General features: G+C 45.0%; 1 protein-coding gene across 2 annotated transcripts in view; it reads right to left on the reverse strand.

Annotated features, from left to right (window-relative positions):
- CUNH10orf143 (chromosome unknown C10orf143 homolog) overlaps window positions 1-7,508 on the reverse strand; it is a 31,805-nt gene extending 24,297 nt beyond the window's left edge. The window contains exon 1 of one of the 2 annotated variants that reach the window (XM_055608959.1): window positions 7,104-7,508. In XM_055608959.1, the coding sequence (XP_055464934.1) occupies window positions 7,104-7,172 (69 nt within the window). In that variant the 5' untranslated portion in view covers window positions 7,173-7,508. The remainder of the gene's footprint in view (window positions 1-7,103) is intronic. The other variant, XM_055608958.1, reaches the window with a different exon arrangement.
- Window positions 7,509-17,593: the final 10,085 nt, after the last annotated feature.

Here is a 17,593-nt window from a genome sequence, read left to right on the forward strand (position 1 = left end):
TGCTCCCCTCAATGCTGGTAATGAACTCAACCTCTGACACTCTAAGCCAGCCCTAATTCAATGCTTTTCTTTACATGAGTTGCCGTGGTCACGGGTCTCTTCACAGAACACTGACTAAGATATCAGTTTTGTTTCCCAACACCTACTTGGAGGCTCACAACCACCAATGTACTCTTCTGACCTCAGCAGACACCAGGCATGTACATGATACACAGACATACATGCAGGTAGAACACTCATGAATATAAAATAAAAAAAAAAATCTTTTTTTTTTTTTTTTTTTAGTTAATGTTATGTTATGTAAGTTAAGCTCTTTTAATGGGCAAAAGACTTAAATAGACTTAAAAAAGATTTGAAGACACAATATCAAATCTCTCTAAATTCTTTTTTTAATTAATTTATTCATTTTAATATTCCAATCATATCCTCTTCCTTTATCTCTTCCCAGTCCCATCCTTCCTCCCTCTTCCCCCTTATCCCTGTCCTCTAGTCCTCAGAAAGAGCCCTCCTCCCTTACCAACTGACCCCAGACTAACAAGTCTCTTTAGAACTGCCTGCCTGCATCCTCTTCCACTGTGTCCTGACAAGGCTGCCTCCACCCGGGGAAGTGATCATAGAGCAGGCAATAGAGTTTGTGTCAGAGACAGGCCCTGGTCCCCTTACTAGGTATCCCACACGAATACTGAGCTGCCTATCGGCTACATTTGAGGAGAGGGCCTGTGTTCTCTCCCTGCATGGTCCTTGGTTGGTGCAAGCCCCCCTGACATTCATAGATCAGTGCACCTCGCAGACCTCAGCAGAGAAATGTCTTTGTGTAGTGGGTGCTGGTTAACTCATAGCTAGTCAAAGCTCAGCCACAGATGAGACACACCCTCCCACCAAGGCTTAAGGGTCACTGTGGGAAAAGGGCAGAAAGATCGTAAGAGCCAAAGGTCCAGCAAGACCAGAGCAAAACAGTGTCTTCTGCACATGACAGAACCACTGTACTCATGAATTCACAGCAGCTGTGGATGCTATACACGTTCCAGCCAGCCAACCCTTTAGCATGGAGGAGGAAGAGTTTCATGAATCCCTATCCCTACCTGAGGGCACATGATGGCTTCTGGGAGTGGAAGAGTCAGCTTAATGGGGTCACAGCCTTAAAGGAAACTTATTCCATGTTCATCCAACACCATGGTCTTGAGAACTCTAAGAGAACTCTAAAAGGCAAGCTACATTCCAGATAAGGAAAGCACATACCCAGCAATAATAGTTTTTTGTTTGTGTTTGTTTGTTTGTTTTTTAATTTTTCTTCATCTGTTTTACGTACCAGTCATAGGCCCCTCCCTCTGTTGGTTTGGATTTTTTGAGACACACTATTACTCTGCAGCCTAGACTACATAGCACAGGCTGACCTTGAACTCATAGTAATCATTCTGCCTCAGTCTCCCAACTGTTGGAAATCACAGGCTGCTTTTTTTTCCTTTTTCACTAGTTAGCAGTAATTGTTCAAAATACTGCATTTTATTATAACACAACTGAATTCTAGTTTTTCCTAAACAGATGATGTTTTGAAAGTATCAGCAATTTGACACATTTATCTAGGTGTCCTCCATTTCTTCCCAGTTAAATATATATTCCTTCACAAGTCAGGCAGACAAGTGGTGTTTCCAGAATACCTACTATGTACCTCTCTTGGTGCCAAGTACCTGATGATCAAAGAAACCCACAGTCCTTCCAGGGTGGTTAGTGAACACAGAGTCCATGCAGGAGGCCCTTTAGCAGAGAAAAATTGTCTTCCTGTGGGCCCTTACCTTTCCTCTGCTTTTCTGTGCATCTATAAAAAATTCTGACCCCAGTTGGAAAGGACTGATGCTCATTGTAGCTGTAGGAACATACTTAACTTAGGTCAGGGTCACAACCATAGATGAACCACTGCTGCGTTTCTTTTACCAATGAGGAGCATAGCCAAACATAACTAAAGCGAGTAAAGCACGCTATTCAGCTCAGCAGATTCTTTCTAAGAGAAAAAGTGGAGGTGATGGCTCAGTAGCTTGTTTCTTGAGGAGTGGGCTATAATGACTGAGAAAGAAAATCTTAATAACCACCAAAGGGCAAAGCAAAGGGTTTTGTTGGGGGCGGGGGCTCTGCCTCATCAGCGAGTGCTCATTAGGCTTCCACTGGGGATGGCACTCAGCAGATGAGCTATCAAATCTGCATTCGACGGAGTGAAACGGGCAGATTCAGCTCTCCATCTTCACACTTTTAAGTTAGACCCCTTAGGGTTTCTGGGATGGTGTTAAAGCCATCAATACATTTAAGTGGTTTTGCTGACAAGGACTACTGGCTTTATTGGATAATTTCCCAAGTGTTAGCAAAGGTAGAACTTGAAGTTACCCACAAATTGAATGGACGGATAAAAAAACAGTCACACTTTCTCAGCCACGTAACCCCTCCCCCTTTAAAACCAGTTCATAATAGTAAGAATTGGTAAATGTAGCAGACTGATGCCTTCTGGTTCGTCCACATCAAAGTCCATGAACCTGCATTAAAATTACTCCAGTTTGGAACTCAAAATTACCTGTCCTCTCCACACCCTTGAGCCTGCTATCTCTGGACTGAGAGTCTGACATGCCCGGGGTGTCCATGAAAGGAAAAGCTAATCTGCCAGGACCTGGCACACCACAGTGCTGCCCTTGTCTGCAGAAAAATTTGCAGAGGGGAGACCACAGCAAGGGTAAAAGGTCACTAAGGCTGACTAGGCCAGACCAGGGAGCAAGTCGGGTCCCTGGTGCTTTTGGCTGGCTGTAAAGTAGCTGTTGCTGAACTTCTATCTAAGGCAATCTTTAAAATATTTCCAGTCAAAACAAGGTAGAAACCACTTAAAATTGGCAGTCTTAAACTTTTTGTGTTTTCAGCAGAAGAGGTGATTCTCTTATCTCTATTACACTTAAACACACCTGAGAACAGAGAAAGTCAGAACACTAATTCAGGCAAAGGTGGGCAGGGGCTACTTTGGTTATGAGTGAAGCAAGTGTCTCACTGGTGGTCTTGGTGATCAGATGGTGACAGAAGTTCCAGATGTACTGATGACAAGCTGTTGACAGCAGCATGTAGCCCAACAATTCACAATATCCCCAGCATCCCTTATATCTGCTCCTTCAGCCTCTAAGGGTACACACAACAGACTTGGACCTACAATTCATCTTTCGCTTTGCACTTCAATCTACACACTGGCTTCTTCATCCACCTGCACTCCACGGCTCAAGAGTTCTAAAGAGGAAAGTTCTAGAGCCTAGAGCTCTTACATTTTTTATGTTTTATTTCATGTATATGAGTGTTTTTGCCTACTTATGTGTCTGTGTACCACTTGCTTGCCCAGTGGCAAGTAAGGCCAGAAGAAGGCGTTAGATACCCTGGAACTGGAGTTACAGGCAGTTATGAACTGACAGGTGGGCGCTGGGGATCTTCTGGAAGAACAGCCAGTGCTCTTAACCACTGCACTCTCTCTCCCCAGCACAGCTTTTAAAAAGTGCTTCAAACTAAACTTTATTGGGTACTTCCGTTGTGTAGCCATTTCCTATTAAATGAAACACATCTCCTGGAGAGAAGCTCCTTTTAGAAAGCTAAGAAAACAGGAAGCTCAATTTTATAAGACTTGGAAAGCTCAGAAAGTTACAAGACACACAAGGTCCTCTCCCCAAGTTTCTACAAGTAGCCAACAATTGCTGTGGACAGAACACTCTGCAGACAGCCTGCTTGCTGTTTAAGAAGCTACAGAAATGCAACTTTCAAGAGTCACCATCATGCTGGGATGAACTCTTTCTGATGCAGATGCAGATGTCACCCCATGCTTCTTATCCTAGTCACTGTTGTATTGCTGTAAAGAGACACCATAGCCAAGGAAAGTCAAAAAGCATTAAATGGGGGCTTAGTTTCATTTTCAGAGGATTAGTCCTGTAGCTGAGAGCTACATCCTGATCTACATACTGAGAGAGAAAGAGAGATACTGGATTTGGCATGGGCTTTTGAAACCTCAAAGTGCATGCCCAATGATACACTTCCCTCAACAAGGCCACACCTCCTAATACTTCTAATCCTTGCAAATAGTGCTACTCCCTGGTAACTAAGTGTTCAGATATATGAGCCTATGGGAGCCATTCTTATTCAGCCCACCACATCTCTGATAAAGTCTGACTAGTAAAAAATTACTAGGTATAATGATTTGTAATAGTTTGGATATTAAGTGTACCCCAGAGTCTCATGAACTGAAGACTTGATCCCAATGCAGCAATATTCTGAGGTGAGATCCCAGGAGTGATGGGTGTTTATAAGTGTACTAGTAGAGGGACCTGGGAGAATGGAGCCCATAATTGAGGTGGACTAAAGCCTCATGTAATAGCCAATTTTATTCAGAGCGGCAGACAGTTTATACTCTGAGGGTTAAGAATTACCACATGAGTAAAACTCTCATGAGTTTAAGCTGTATACAAAGACAAAGACAAGCCACACGTGGCAAAAACATGCTCCATTTGGCAGGAACACAAAAACACATTCCAAAAACAATTCCACGTTTTGAAGAAACTCAAGTCACAAGACTCCTGTCTTGTCTTCTTGGAGTTTTCTCACATGCACTCAGAATTCTCCTCACACAAATCCATTACTGGACCTTGTTCCAACAGATGGGCACTGAGGGTATTAACCTTACTAATGGAATCATAGTTTTATGAGCTTATAGGAGGCATGGCACCATCCAGTGATCTGGGTCTACCCCATCAATCACTAATTAAGAAAATGGCCCCACAAGGTTGCCTATAGCTCGGTCTTACAGAGGTATTTTCTCACTTGATGTTCCCTCCTTTCAGATGACTTTAGCTTGTGTGAAGATGACATTAAACTAGCCAACACAGCTATACACAAAGTGCAGAGCTACACGGTGCACAGAGCTACTGCGCTGTGGCTGGAAGCTGGAAACCAGTCTCAGCTCTACAGGAACCAAACATGTGCATATGTGTGTCAGCAGCATGTGAGTGAGAGTGGACAGAAAGCCTGGGTACAAGAAGCTACTTGACTACAGTCACTCTGGATTATTAGATCACAGGCTAAGAAGAAGCCAGGGTATCATGAGCATCATTTCTTGTTTATGAGACAGAGTCTCTCTGGCCTGGAGCTTACCAGGAAAACTAGGCTGACTGGCCTGTTGGTCCCAGAAATAGGCCTGTCTCTGTATGCCCAGCACAGTGATCACAACTGTGGCTTTCTCATTTGACCTCTGGGGATTGAGCTCAGGTCTTCACACTTGCACCACAAGAACTTCAATGACTATGCTCTCTCCCGAGTTCAACCTTTTCTCTTTCGTGTGGTGCTGGAGATTGAGCCCAGGGCCTTGTGTGTACCACTGAGCCACCCCTACCCTTGTCACTCTTATTGGAAAAAAAAAAAAAAAAAAAAAAAACCTCTCAGAGTTACCTGACATTAAATGGTGGTCTATAATCCCAGCACTGGGGAGACTAAGATAGGAACATTGGGAATACAAAACCAGCCTGGCCTACAAAGGAAGTTTCAGGCCACTGTAGGATACACAGAGAGGTCCAGTCTAAAAAAGAATCCTAAAGTAAAAGTAACACTGCTGTGCTAACTGGAAAGACACATCAGCAAGCATCATGTCTATAGCCCTGGGGGCAGATTTAAGGGTACATACCTGTAGTCCCAGCTCTGGGAGAAAGCAGCAGGATCAGGAAAGGACATTCTGGGCTAAAAGATAATTTAAGGCCAGTCTGAACTATAGAAGACTCTGCCTCAAAAAACTAAGAGGTAGTAAATGAAGGTGAGACCCAAGGAAGAACTGGTCAATAAAAGCACAGGCAAACAGTTAAGAAACTACCTATTCCAAACCTGTTCCCGGAATGAGGCTCAACACAAAACCATAAACTGACTGACGTTTTTGGTTTTGGTTTTATTTGTTTATTTATCTGTAACATTTTTGTAATTCAATCGTGCAGGTACCTAATGAGAACTCTGTAGAGGTTGTTGTAACATCAGACGCCTTGCAGGCTCGGCTCCTGGGCAGCATATGGCACAGATGGTGTCTTTAGTTAGGGTTTCTATTGCTACGGTGAGATGCCATGACCAAGGCAACTCTTAGAAAGGTAAAACAGTTGGGGCTGGCTTACGGTTTCAGAGATTTAGTCCATTATCATCATGACAGGAAGCATGGCAGTGTGCAGGCAGACATGGCGTTGGAGCTGAGAGTTCTACATCTTGATGTGCAGGCAGCAGAAGGAAACTGTGTGTAACACTGGGTATATAGTGATATCTATATAAAGCCTAAATTCTTCGATGCTTAATTTCCCCTTTCCTTCTCTTCAGGTTTGGGGCCTGCGATAGACTGAGTAGCTAGGCTCTCATACTGCTCCTCCATTTATAAGGCTGGCAATAATGGAGACATTCTAAAGAGACCTGTCCCTTAATCGACTATCAGACTATTCGAACAATGGACCCCAAAGAAATGGGAATTTCCCCAGGCTTCTCATGCTGGAAGAAGAAAAATGTCCCGGCAGAAGGGGTAACTTGTCTCAGTGATAGAGATTTCACACAGTTCTAACCTGTCAGACCACCTCACAAGATGACAATGAGCTCAGACAACGAAGGGCCAAGGTTAGCCGGACCACGCTTTTGTCACGGACTGCTTAGATACTCTTCTCTACTTCAACATTAGACTCAAGGATCCCAAAGTCAGACTCGAGAGTGGTTCCCTGGATCCCTCTGTCCCTTTTCCAACGTAGCTGCAGTAAATCTTTTTTCTGATTTCCACCTTTAACGTGGCTCTTTCAATCTGCTTGTTGAGGATAGGTGGCCAAATCAGAATTGTGGCACAGGTTGGGATCCATAAATTCCATAATCCTCAAGTTATTGCGGCTTAGGTAAGGAAGCACAGGGCTCCGAATCTATGCGCAAGCGCAGCTGGAGGGGCAGGGCTGTCCTGTCAGGCCCCGCCTCCGGCCCCGCCCCTGCAGCGGGCTTCCACCGCCCAGCCTGCCCGCCAGCCGGAAGAGCCACGCCTCAGCCGCCCGCGTGCCAGACTGGTGCCGCCTCCCTCTGCCCGCTGCCTGCCCGGAGCTTACCGCGTCCCCCGCCGCTGGCAGCTCCTCCATCCTCCGTCGTCTCCATCGGCCCGGCGCCAAGCAGTCCATGCGGCCTCGCGTGCCGCCTCTCAGGCCACCCGGAGGCGGGACCACCTGACCACGTGCCTGGAGGAGCCAATGAGGAGGCGCGGGGCGTAGCCTGAAGGACACAGACTGCTCCCCACAGAGGGCTGCAGGCAGGAGTAGCTGAAACCCGAGTCTCCTACGGCCCCGGGTCCGGAGATACTTCCACCCGCCTCAGGTCGAAGCCTTGCAATCTGTGAACTGGCTCGTCGCTTCCCGGTTCACAAAGTCAGTCCCAAAGGTCGTTGGTTTAGGATTTGGCCAGCTTCTGCAACCCTTGATTCGCAGGAGGCGCGCCCACCTCTTCTCCCTTGTGATTGGTTACTGATTCCTGATAGATGGAGCCGCGAACCAATTGGCATGCTTAGAGCTGCCCTGGGCGTTGTCTCCGGGAGTTGGCGTCTGTCGGTCGCTAGTTTTGCTGGACTGTACTAAAGGACGCGAATTCTCAACCCGGCCTAGTGGGCAGTACCCTGCCATTTTGGGCTGGCTGATCGTGAGCTGGCACGGCAGCAGCACCTGGGGCAGGGAGGCCACAGGCTCCGGGGTCGAGGGGGGAGCAGCTCTCGGTCCCGGCTTTGCGGAAGGCTGCACACTGACTTCCTGGAAGACTAGGCCAGCCTGTCCAGCCACACCGCAAAGCCCTGAACTGTTCTGTACCAAAGCTCCCAGACCTTATGCTTTATTGACGAATTAAAATAGAGCCAGTCCTTAGGCAGTGATTGGCAAACAGTGGGCATGTGAACTGGCTTGAACCAGTGAGAAGTAGAGAAGCTTGCTTGGAGCAGATGCCTTTTTCCAGTTCTAATGCAGTGTTAGCTTCCTGGAAAGGTGGCAGGCAGCCTTCACATCAGGAAGACCGTTGGTGGCAATGCTTATGGAAAGTGGCTTTTAACAACACGTTCTCCTGAACCACGTGGCTTCTGGCTGCATTCCACAGTTCGTTATTGAGTCACTCTGAGCTTACCACACACGCACAAAAAAAAACATTGTGGTGAGATGCGTGAAGCTGTCCTTAGGTGGCTGCTGCAAGATCTCCAGGTGGCTCTCCTACCCCAGTTCCTGTAAGAGATAACATTGGCCACTAATAGAAGACTGAGAGATATTTACCTATAATCTCTCAGGCTGGGCATGATGGCAAACGCCTTTAATCCCAGAACTCGGAAGACAGAGGCGGGCAGATTTCAGAGTTCAAGGGCAGCCTAGACTACATCGAGAGTTCCAGGACACCTAGGGCTGCAATAAAGAGACCCTACCTATAAAAAATTACAAATAATAATAATAATAATAATAATAATAATAATAAGTAAAGTACTTGGCCTGGCCAAGCCAAGAACTCTATCTTAAGCCAGCTACTCACTAGATGGAATGTCACTCTTCAGGATTCCTGGACTGCCGCTACCTCTGGTTGTCCACAGTCTCGTGTCATGTACCCCTCCTAGCAGGTGTGTTTTTAGAATTCAGGCTCTTTTGAATTTTTTAAAAAGGCTGGACAATGTGCCTAGGTGTAGGAGTGCTTGCCTAGTGTATTAATATTATCTGGAGGAACAAAACAGTGAGAAGGGATGCTTAAAAAAAGGTAAGTGGTGGAAGGAGTTCAACGGTCAGCATTGTAGGGAGTTGGAGGCTAGTCTGAGCTTGTAGAAACTATCTCAAAATAGAACCCAAACAAAACAGAGCTGGATTTGTTGGTGTACACCTTTAATCCCAGCATTTGGTTTGTAGAGGCAGGCAGATCTCTGTGAGTTCCAGGTCAGCATAGGGAGTTCCAGCCAGCCAGCTAGGATTATATAGAAAGGCAGTGTTTCAAAAAACAAAACACAAAGCATGGACTGGAGGGATGGCTTATAGGTTAAGAGCATTTATTGCTCTTGCAGAGGGCATGTGTTCAGTTCCCAGGACCTATGTCACCTGACTCACAATTGCCCATAATTCCAGGTCCAACATCTTGGGGTGGCACTCATATGCACACCCCTCAAAAAAATTTAGAGTTAAAAATAAATCTTTTTATAAAAAAGGAAGAAAGAAGCAGCAATGAGAGAATACCAGATTGATCCCTTTCCTGCAGTGTAAGTGAAATATTGTCAGCTCAGTGCAGTTTGACTCTCTGCTGTCCCTCAGAGGGTCAGATCTTTTCAGATAAGTAACTTAAGTATCTGAAATCCTGGACCCTTTCAGAAGTGGCTGCATTTTGAGCCTGCTCTCTTTTCTCTAAAAGATGCTTGAGCCAACTCCAGAACCATTTCCTCACATCATTAGCCCATGAGCTAGATACAGAAGTGGGCATATGTAGGAAGGTGCTATTTGGGTTGGAGATGTAGCTCAGTGATAGCCCAAGGTTGATCCTCAGTGCTGTAAGAAAGAAAAGATGTTAGCTCAAATGATATTTACCAAACACTAGTCATTTTAGAACTGACTGCAAGATGTGTGTTAGACCTCTCCTGTTACTTATTTAAACTCTACCTTGAACTTTTTTTGTTGATGTTGTTTGAGACAGGGTCTCCCTCCATAGCCCTACCTGCCCTGGAACTCTCTGTGTAGACTAGGTTTGCCTCGAAATCACAGAGATCCTCCTGGCTCAACCTCCTAATTCTGGGTCTGCCATCAAACTTGGTTCATTTTAGCCACTTTGAAGCATACACTAGTTAAACACATTCACAGTGTGGGGCAAATACAACCTCTGCCCATCTCCATGATAACGCAGCTCCCCAGTCAAAAATGTCCCTGCAAAAACTGACTCCCATTCCTATCTACCTTTCTACTGTCTTTGTAAGTTTGTGCATGTTTGCTTGGTTTGAACTGATCTCAAAAACAAAGAACAAAAAACAACAACAAAAAGGTGAAGCCAGTTGGTGGCTCATGCCTTTAATCCCAACACTTAGCAGAGGTACATGCAGGTGGATTTCTCTGTTTGAGGCCAGTCTGGTCTATAAAGCAAGTTCCTGGACAGGCAGGGATACACAAAGAAACCCTGTCTCAGAAAGAAAGAAAAAAAAATGTAGTCCTGCCTAGCCACAAACTCAGAGTGACCCTCTTGTCTCAAATGTAGAAATTACAGTATGTACCACCATGCTAGGCTGTCTGGAAATCTGACCAGCCTCCGTACCTGATGTAAATGGACTCAAAGTACCTGGATCTTTGTAGCGGCTCTGCTGAATATGAACGCCTTCAAGTTCATCAACACTGTAGCACGTGTTGACATTTTCTCCTTCCCGAGGCAGAACCAAATTCATTCTATGGGTTGATAACATTATGATGGATGTGTATGTCTTCATCTGTCACTGTGTGCCTGGCTTGCTTCCATTTTTTCCATGCCGTGGAAAAGGCGTCAATAGAAACATAGGTGCTCCCTGCTTTGTTACCTGATCTATATGTCTAGAAAAGGAATTGCTAGATAGTGGGTAACTAACTGATCTTTCTTTCTTTTGGAGACACAGTTTTCTGTTGTGGTCGCAATGTTTTCCAATCCCACCAACAAAGCACAGGAATCTCCATTTCTTCATGTGTCGTCTGACACTTGGTATTCTTGCTGACAACCACTCTAATGGATGTTATGCTATGTCAAAATGGGTTTTGACTTATATTTCTTAATAACTAATGAAGCTGATCATCTCATGTGCTGTCTGAATATCTTTTTTGAAAAAAATATCTAAGTGTTTTAGTTAGAGTTACTATTTCTATGATGAAACACCATGGCAAAAGCAATTGGGGGGGGGGAGAGTTATTAGGCTTACACATCCAAATTATTGTTTATTATTGAAGAAAGTCAGAATCAGGAATCAAACAGGGCAGGAACCTGGAGGCAGGAAGTGATGCAGAGTCCATGGAGGGTGCTGCTTACTGGCTTGCTCATCATGGCTTGCTCTTCTGCCTGCTTTCTCATAGAACCCAAGACCATTAGCCCAGGGATGGCACAACTTACAGGGAGCTGGGCCTCTTCTATCAATCACTAACTTAGAAACTGCCAGACGGGCTTGCCTATTAGCCTGATCTTATGGAAGCATTTTTTGAAGCTCCTCCTCTCAAATGACCTTCGCTTGTGCTAAGTTGACATAAAATTAGCCAGCACACCATGGTCTTTGTTTTTTAATTTAAAATTTCATGTATGTATGTATATATTATTGTGTATGTATGATATGTGAATTCAGGCAAGTAAGTTTCTCCACAAATGTGTGAAGGTCAGAGGACAACCTTCAGCAGTCAGTTCTCTACACTATGGGTTCTGGAAATTCAATTCAGGTCATCAGACATGGACAACGACTGCTTTTACCACTGAGCCATCTCAATGGCTTGTATATTGTGTATGTGAGTATGTGAGTATGCGCACTGTGTGTGTGTGTGAAAATTTGGATGCAATTCTTGCAAAGTCATTACTTCTACCACCACCCTGCCCTTCAAACTCCAAAGACATTTTTGGGCAAAAAGCTGCCATCTTGGCATACAGTATCTGCTAGCATGGAGTCTTGCTTGCAGTGGGCTTTTTAATAATGTTCTCCTCTCTGTCTCAGCTCTTCTTTGGCCCCTGGTCTAAGCTTATTTTACCTTTGGAGCTCACGGTTGCTTGAGATATGATGGTGACATCGTCTTTTCTCAGGATGCCTCCCTTCTCTACACGGCACCTGGTCCTCTCATTTCTCAGGTTTTTAAATGAATGTCCTTCCTCAGAGGAGCTCTGACTACCTGACCAAGCAGTGGCCTTGGTCCTTTGAGTGGCCCCACCTCAGCACTCTGGCTCTGGTCGCTGTGCAGTACTTTTCTTGTTTGCTGATTGAGGTCCTGTGTCCTTAATCCCACTCCCAGTTCACAAGCTGATTGTTTCTCTTTGGCGGAGGCCAGGTACACAGAAGGCACTCAGGAAGAACTCTCCCAATTGCACATTCACTATTCATTTTGGCATCTTTGACTTCACTATATTCGCACATAACACTTCAGGACTATCCTCATGTTTAGATCAAAACAACAAACCCCAAACCAACCAAACCAACCCCAGCCATGGTACCACACCTGCAATTCCAGCGCTAGGAAGTGGAAGCTGGGAGTGGGGAGTAGGGGTCAGCAATCCAAAGTCATCTTCTGCTACATAATGAGTCTGAGACCAGCTTACTGGGATTCACAAGATTTTTTTTTTTTTAAAAGGATGAAGGGGTGGGAAGGAAAAAAGGGAGAAAGTGAAGCACCGAGGTGCCCAACCCCGCCAAAGGCTCAAGTAACACACCTGATCATAAACTATACCTTTCTACTGCTGTTCCATGGGCTTCCGGTCAGATGTGAAGCCTCTTTCCGAGCTGCAGGTCTTTCTGAAAACAAGCGGACTGAAGAAAACTTAAAACGGCTCCACATCCCTCCTTTGTCTCTGGGGCCCATCGAGGACTGTCTCAGAGCAGGTGTAGCCTCTCTACTGAGAGCTTTCCTCTCTGGGTCTGCTGGGTCACTGCTGCCATGCTCCTTCACAAGCCTGGAGCCAGCCAGTGCTTCAGTGACCAGCAGCTCTTTGTGTGCCAGGCTCCACTTCTCTTTTTGGTCCTATCAGTGTGGCTAGCTCTTTGTACCATATGCATTCACGTGGCTCAGATGCTGCTGGAATGAGAAGCCATGGCATGCCCGAGCTGGTCTGTATCTCTGCCTCTTAGGTGCACACAATCAGTCAAACGTTGCTAAGTGGAAACTGTTGGGATGCATTCTGGTGGCCTCATACTTTGGGCTCATGTCTAGCCTAAACTTTGGCTCTGTCCTCTCACTTCAGACAGGAGGAAGTTCATGCCGTCCGGGAGTGTCAGATCTGAAGCCATCCTCCCTAAGTCAGCCAAGTGCTCTCCTGCTGAAGGACATGGCTTTCTTCCTATGCCATTTTAGATTAGGTTTTTTTTTCCCCCTTCAGACAATGTCTTACACTGCAGCTTGGCTTGAATTGATGATTACCGCCTGCCTCAGCCTCTCAAGTGTTAGACCTCTAGCTGTGAGCCTTCAGTCTTGGCTTTTGTTCTAGTTTGCCTTCCTATTCCTGTGTGATAAAGCACCATAACCAAAATCAACTTGGGAGGAGAAAGGGTTTATTTCATGTTAAAACTCTCACCTCCCAGGAAGCCAGGGCGTGTTCTCAAGTTGAAAACCTGGAAGCAGGAACTGAAGCAGAGACCGTGGTGGAATATTGCTCACTGGCTTCTTCTCCATGGGTCCCTCAGCCTGTTTGGCTATGCAACCCAGGACCACCTGTCCAGTGGCCCAGTGGCAGCACCACTCGCAGTGGACTGGGCCTCCCACATCTATCTTCTTTGAGGTTTTTTGTTTTGTTTTTCAAGTCCCACATCAATCTTTAATGAAGAAATTGCCTCCACACACTTGCCTACAGACCAATACGGTGGAGGCAATTTCTTAACCGAGGTTCCCCCCTCCAAGACGATTCTAGCTTGTGTCAATCTAACAAAAAGCCAACCAAACAAAGACTAGCCAGCACAGATTTTAAACTGTTTTCACTTCTGTCGAAGCTCCACACAAGATTGTTCTAAACGTCCTCCTTATGACTGGGAGCACTCCGTTATGGCAAACCTCAGAATAGCAAAGCAGCCCATGGTGTTTCAGCTTCCCCGAAGACCTTTGTGAGTTTTGCTAATTCCCTAAAAGATTCTCTGTCATTGCAAATGTGCTTGGCAAAGTGACCCCCAACAGATCAGATTTAACACTTGGGAAACTATATGACCAATGGAAATTGGCGATGTAGAGGAGTGTATACGGTCTGTGAGGTGTGTTCCTGTATCCATCCCACAGCATCACAGTTGACACTGACTGCACACAGAGGGCAACCCCCGCCATGGGCTGTTGTCGCCTTGCCTTTTCTTCACAGTTGCTGTCAATAAATAAGAGCATTAATCAGTTGCAAATGTGCCTTCCAAAATCGCTACCTTCCTATCTGAGTGGAATGCATTAATTACCTCCCATTTTAAACCTAGCCCTGCCTTTAATCACTGGGTAACATTTGTCAAATGCCATATGCCCTTGCACTTTCTGGGTTATACTTTGTTTCAGGAATAGATGGGAACTTTAGCACAAGGTTTTATATTTTGTCCTAAATTTTTTCACTTGCAAGGATATGCAGTCACATTAGTTATGTCGGATAATCCATTTTGGGCATGCATTTTCATATAAATTATGGGGTGTTTTTGCCTTTCGGCTTTCTCAACATAGGAAAGGAAACTCTCCAGCATGTGGAAATATGACTGATGCTGTGTTCGCGTGTGGGTTAGAAATAATAAGGATTATAAATGACTCACTAGGTATAGAAAATAAGGGGAGAAGACTTATTGAAGAGAAGTAAAGAGCTTGCTCTCTTTATGCACAGCTGAGAGACGGCACCATGAAAGATATATTGCTATTCACCTTCCTTTTATTTCTAAGGGAGTTTTTATTAACCCCTTTTTATCAATCAAAATAAATTGATTGCTGGAGAATGCAATATTTCCTGACTGTTTGAAATTATAAAACAAAATCACATACATGCAAAGCCACATTCCACATCTCTGGTAAGTAAGAGATCAACCTTTCTTGGAGAGATTGCTAAATAATATTAAAGATTACCATCGTCTTTTAAAACAGAACATTTCATTAAAGGATAAGGCTGGGCCTCAAGACTGTCTGGGACCCTCACATCTCCCAGCTGTGCCGGTGACCAGGTATGCCAGACATTGTTAGTTAATATTTATATCCCATCATAAAAGGATGTATTTCTGTAGGGTAAATACAGTTATACCCAATGATAACGGTGCTGGATAAGGAATGATGATATAACAACCCAGGTCTCAAAGAGAGAAAACTGGGTGATGAGGGATACATCTGTGTTCACTTCCCCAAGAGGGTGTCTGGTCATTTGTAGTGACACTCTGTACAGTGATTTACAATGTACAGAAATCAGAAAATGAAGATTTCCATTAAATTGGTCAGAAGATTTCTTTTGATCTCCACTTGTTTAGGAAGATAGTCAGAGAAGAATTGGGGAAAATAGATATAAAACTGGGGGTGTGTGGGGGGTCTGTGTTAGGAACCTGTACTGCTCTTACAGAGTACCTGACTTCAGTTCCCAGCATCCACAGCAAATAGGCTACAACTGCCTGCAACTCTAGCTCCAGGGGAATCTGATGCCTCTGGCCTCTGAGGGCACTGCACTCATGTGCACACAACTACACACATACACACAATTTAAACAAATTGGGCTGGAGAGTTGGCTCAGTGGTTTAAAGTACTGGCTGCTCTTCCAGAGGATCTAGTTTTGATTCCCAGCATCCTAACAGAGCCTCATAATCCTCTGTAATTCCAATCCCAGATAATCCAGCTCTAGTTTCTGAGGGCACCAGGCATCCATCTGATGCACAGGCAATGCATGAAAACACACACACATACACAAAATAAAAGTTAAAAACACAAAAGACATAGTCACTATTCAAATTTAGATGATGCAAATTTACAGGATTGAGGGTATAGCTTGGTAGTAGAGTGCTTGCCTTTGCACATAAAAGGCCCTGGGTTCAATCTCCAGCATTGCATTAAAAAAATAAAACAAAACTGGTTTAGAAGATAGGACCTGAGCCAGGCATGGTGGTACACACCTTTAATCCCAAGGCAGAGGCAGCTGGATCTCTGTAAATTAGAGGCCTGCTCTACAAAGAGAGTTCTGAGACAGCCAGGGCTGTGACACATATCACACACACACACACACACACACACACACACACACACAGAGAGAGAGAGAGAGAGAGAGAGAGAAGATAAGTCCTGAAGGCCCTCAAGGCTGTAGGTAGCTCTAGGCCTCTTGCTATTCACTGCAAGGGCAATTGCTGCTTGCTCAAAGCCAGACTTCTGATGGACTTGGTGGCCAGAAGAACAGTCACTGTCCTGGCTTTATTTGGTTGACTAGACACAGCAGAGAGGGCTGGACACTGCTCTCTCCCTCAGCTTCACTCAGGTGCATCTCAGAGCTCCTCTGAGTGTGTAACTGTCAGGAAGTAAGCAACTTCATCTTGAGAATGTGAGAATATTACATAGCAATTCATTTATTTAGACACACTCCAGGCCTATTGGACACTGTGCATTCTTTTTTTCAAGATTTACTTTTGTTATTTTAATTCTGTGTTTTATGTATGTGGGGGGCATATATGCTCAAGAATGCAAGTGCCCAGAGGTCAGAGATGTTAGATTTACCTGGAGTTGAGGTTACAGGTTGTTTTAAATCTCCTGATGTGGGTTCTGGGAATTGAACTCAGGTCCTCAGGAAGAGCAGTATGTGTTCTTAACAACTAAGCCATCTCCCTAGCCCCATTGGTGGTTTTCCTGCATGTCTGTATATCTGCCAGAACCCCTGGAATTGGAACTATAGACTCTATAGACAGTTGTGAGCCTCCCTTTGAGTTCTGGGAATTTAACCCAGGTCCTCTAGAAGAGCAACCAGTGCTCTTAAACTGATGAGTCATCTCTCCAGCTACTGCATTCTCAAAATTCCAATCTCCTTTCTTCCTCTCTTGCATTTTTTTCAAATTCACTATATAATGGAAGTTTGCCTTGAATTCCTGCCTCTTCCCCACGAGTAGAATTATAAGTGTTTGATACCAAATGCTTTTCTGCTCATTAAAAAGAAAAAAAAAAAGTACAGCAGTCCCATCAGGGGGAAGTGATCAAAAAGCAGGCAACATAGTCCCTGCCAGAGATATGCCCGACTCCCCTAACATAGTGGGCCCACATGAGATCTAAGCTGCCCATCAGCTGCTTATATGTAGAGGACCTAAGTCCAGTCTGTGCTTTGACCTTGGTTGGTGCTTCAGTCTCCATAGGCCCCTTTGGCCCTGGTTGATTGGCTCTGATGGTCTTCTTGTGGAGCTTTTGTCATCTCTAGATCCATTTATCCCCCCCACCCTTTCACAGTAGACTCCCTCTGCTTCACAGTGTTTGGCTGTGAGTCTCAGTATCTGCTTTGAACCATTGCTGGGTGGAACCTGCTTTTTGATCACTTCCCAGATGGGACTGCCCTACCAGGCCACATGGGAGGAAGACAACTCTGTTCTCATTTGACTAGAAAGGCCAGGGTGTGTGGGTAGGGGGGCTCTCCTATTCTAAGGAATAGGAGAGGGGGGATGTGGGTGGGAGGGAGTGGGAGGAGATGAGGGAGGGGTCTATGACAGAGATGTAAATTGAATTAATTACTAAAAAAAGAAGAAAAAGTGATTTGTATTATTATGTGTACGGGTGTTTTGCTGGCATGTGTGTATGTACACTATGTGGGAGCTCTGCTACCTGAGGAAGCCAGAAGAAAGTCTCAGATTTCCTGGAACTGGAGTTGCAGGCAGTTGTAAGATGCCATATGAGTGCTGGGAAATGAATGCAGAACCTCCAAAAAGAGCAGCAGGAGTTCTTAACCACCTATG

The sequence above is a fragment of the Psammomys obesus genome, unplaced genomic scaffold (assembly GCF_907164565.1).
Source record: "Psammomys obesus unplaced genomic scaffold, mPsaObe1.curated_primary_1811, whole genome shotgun sequence".
Taxonomy (NCBI): Eukaryota; Metazoa; Chordata; class Mammalia; order Rodentia; family Muridae; genus Psammomys; species Psammomys obesus.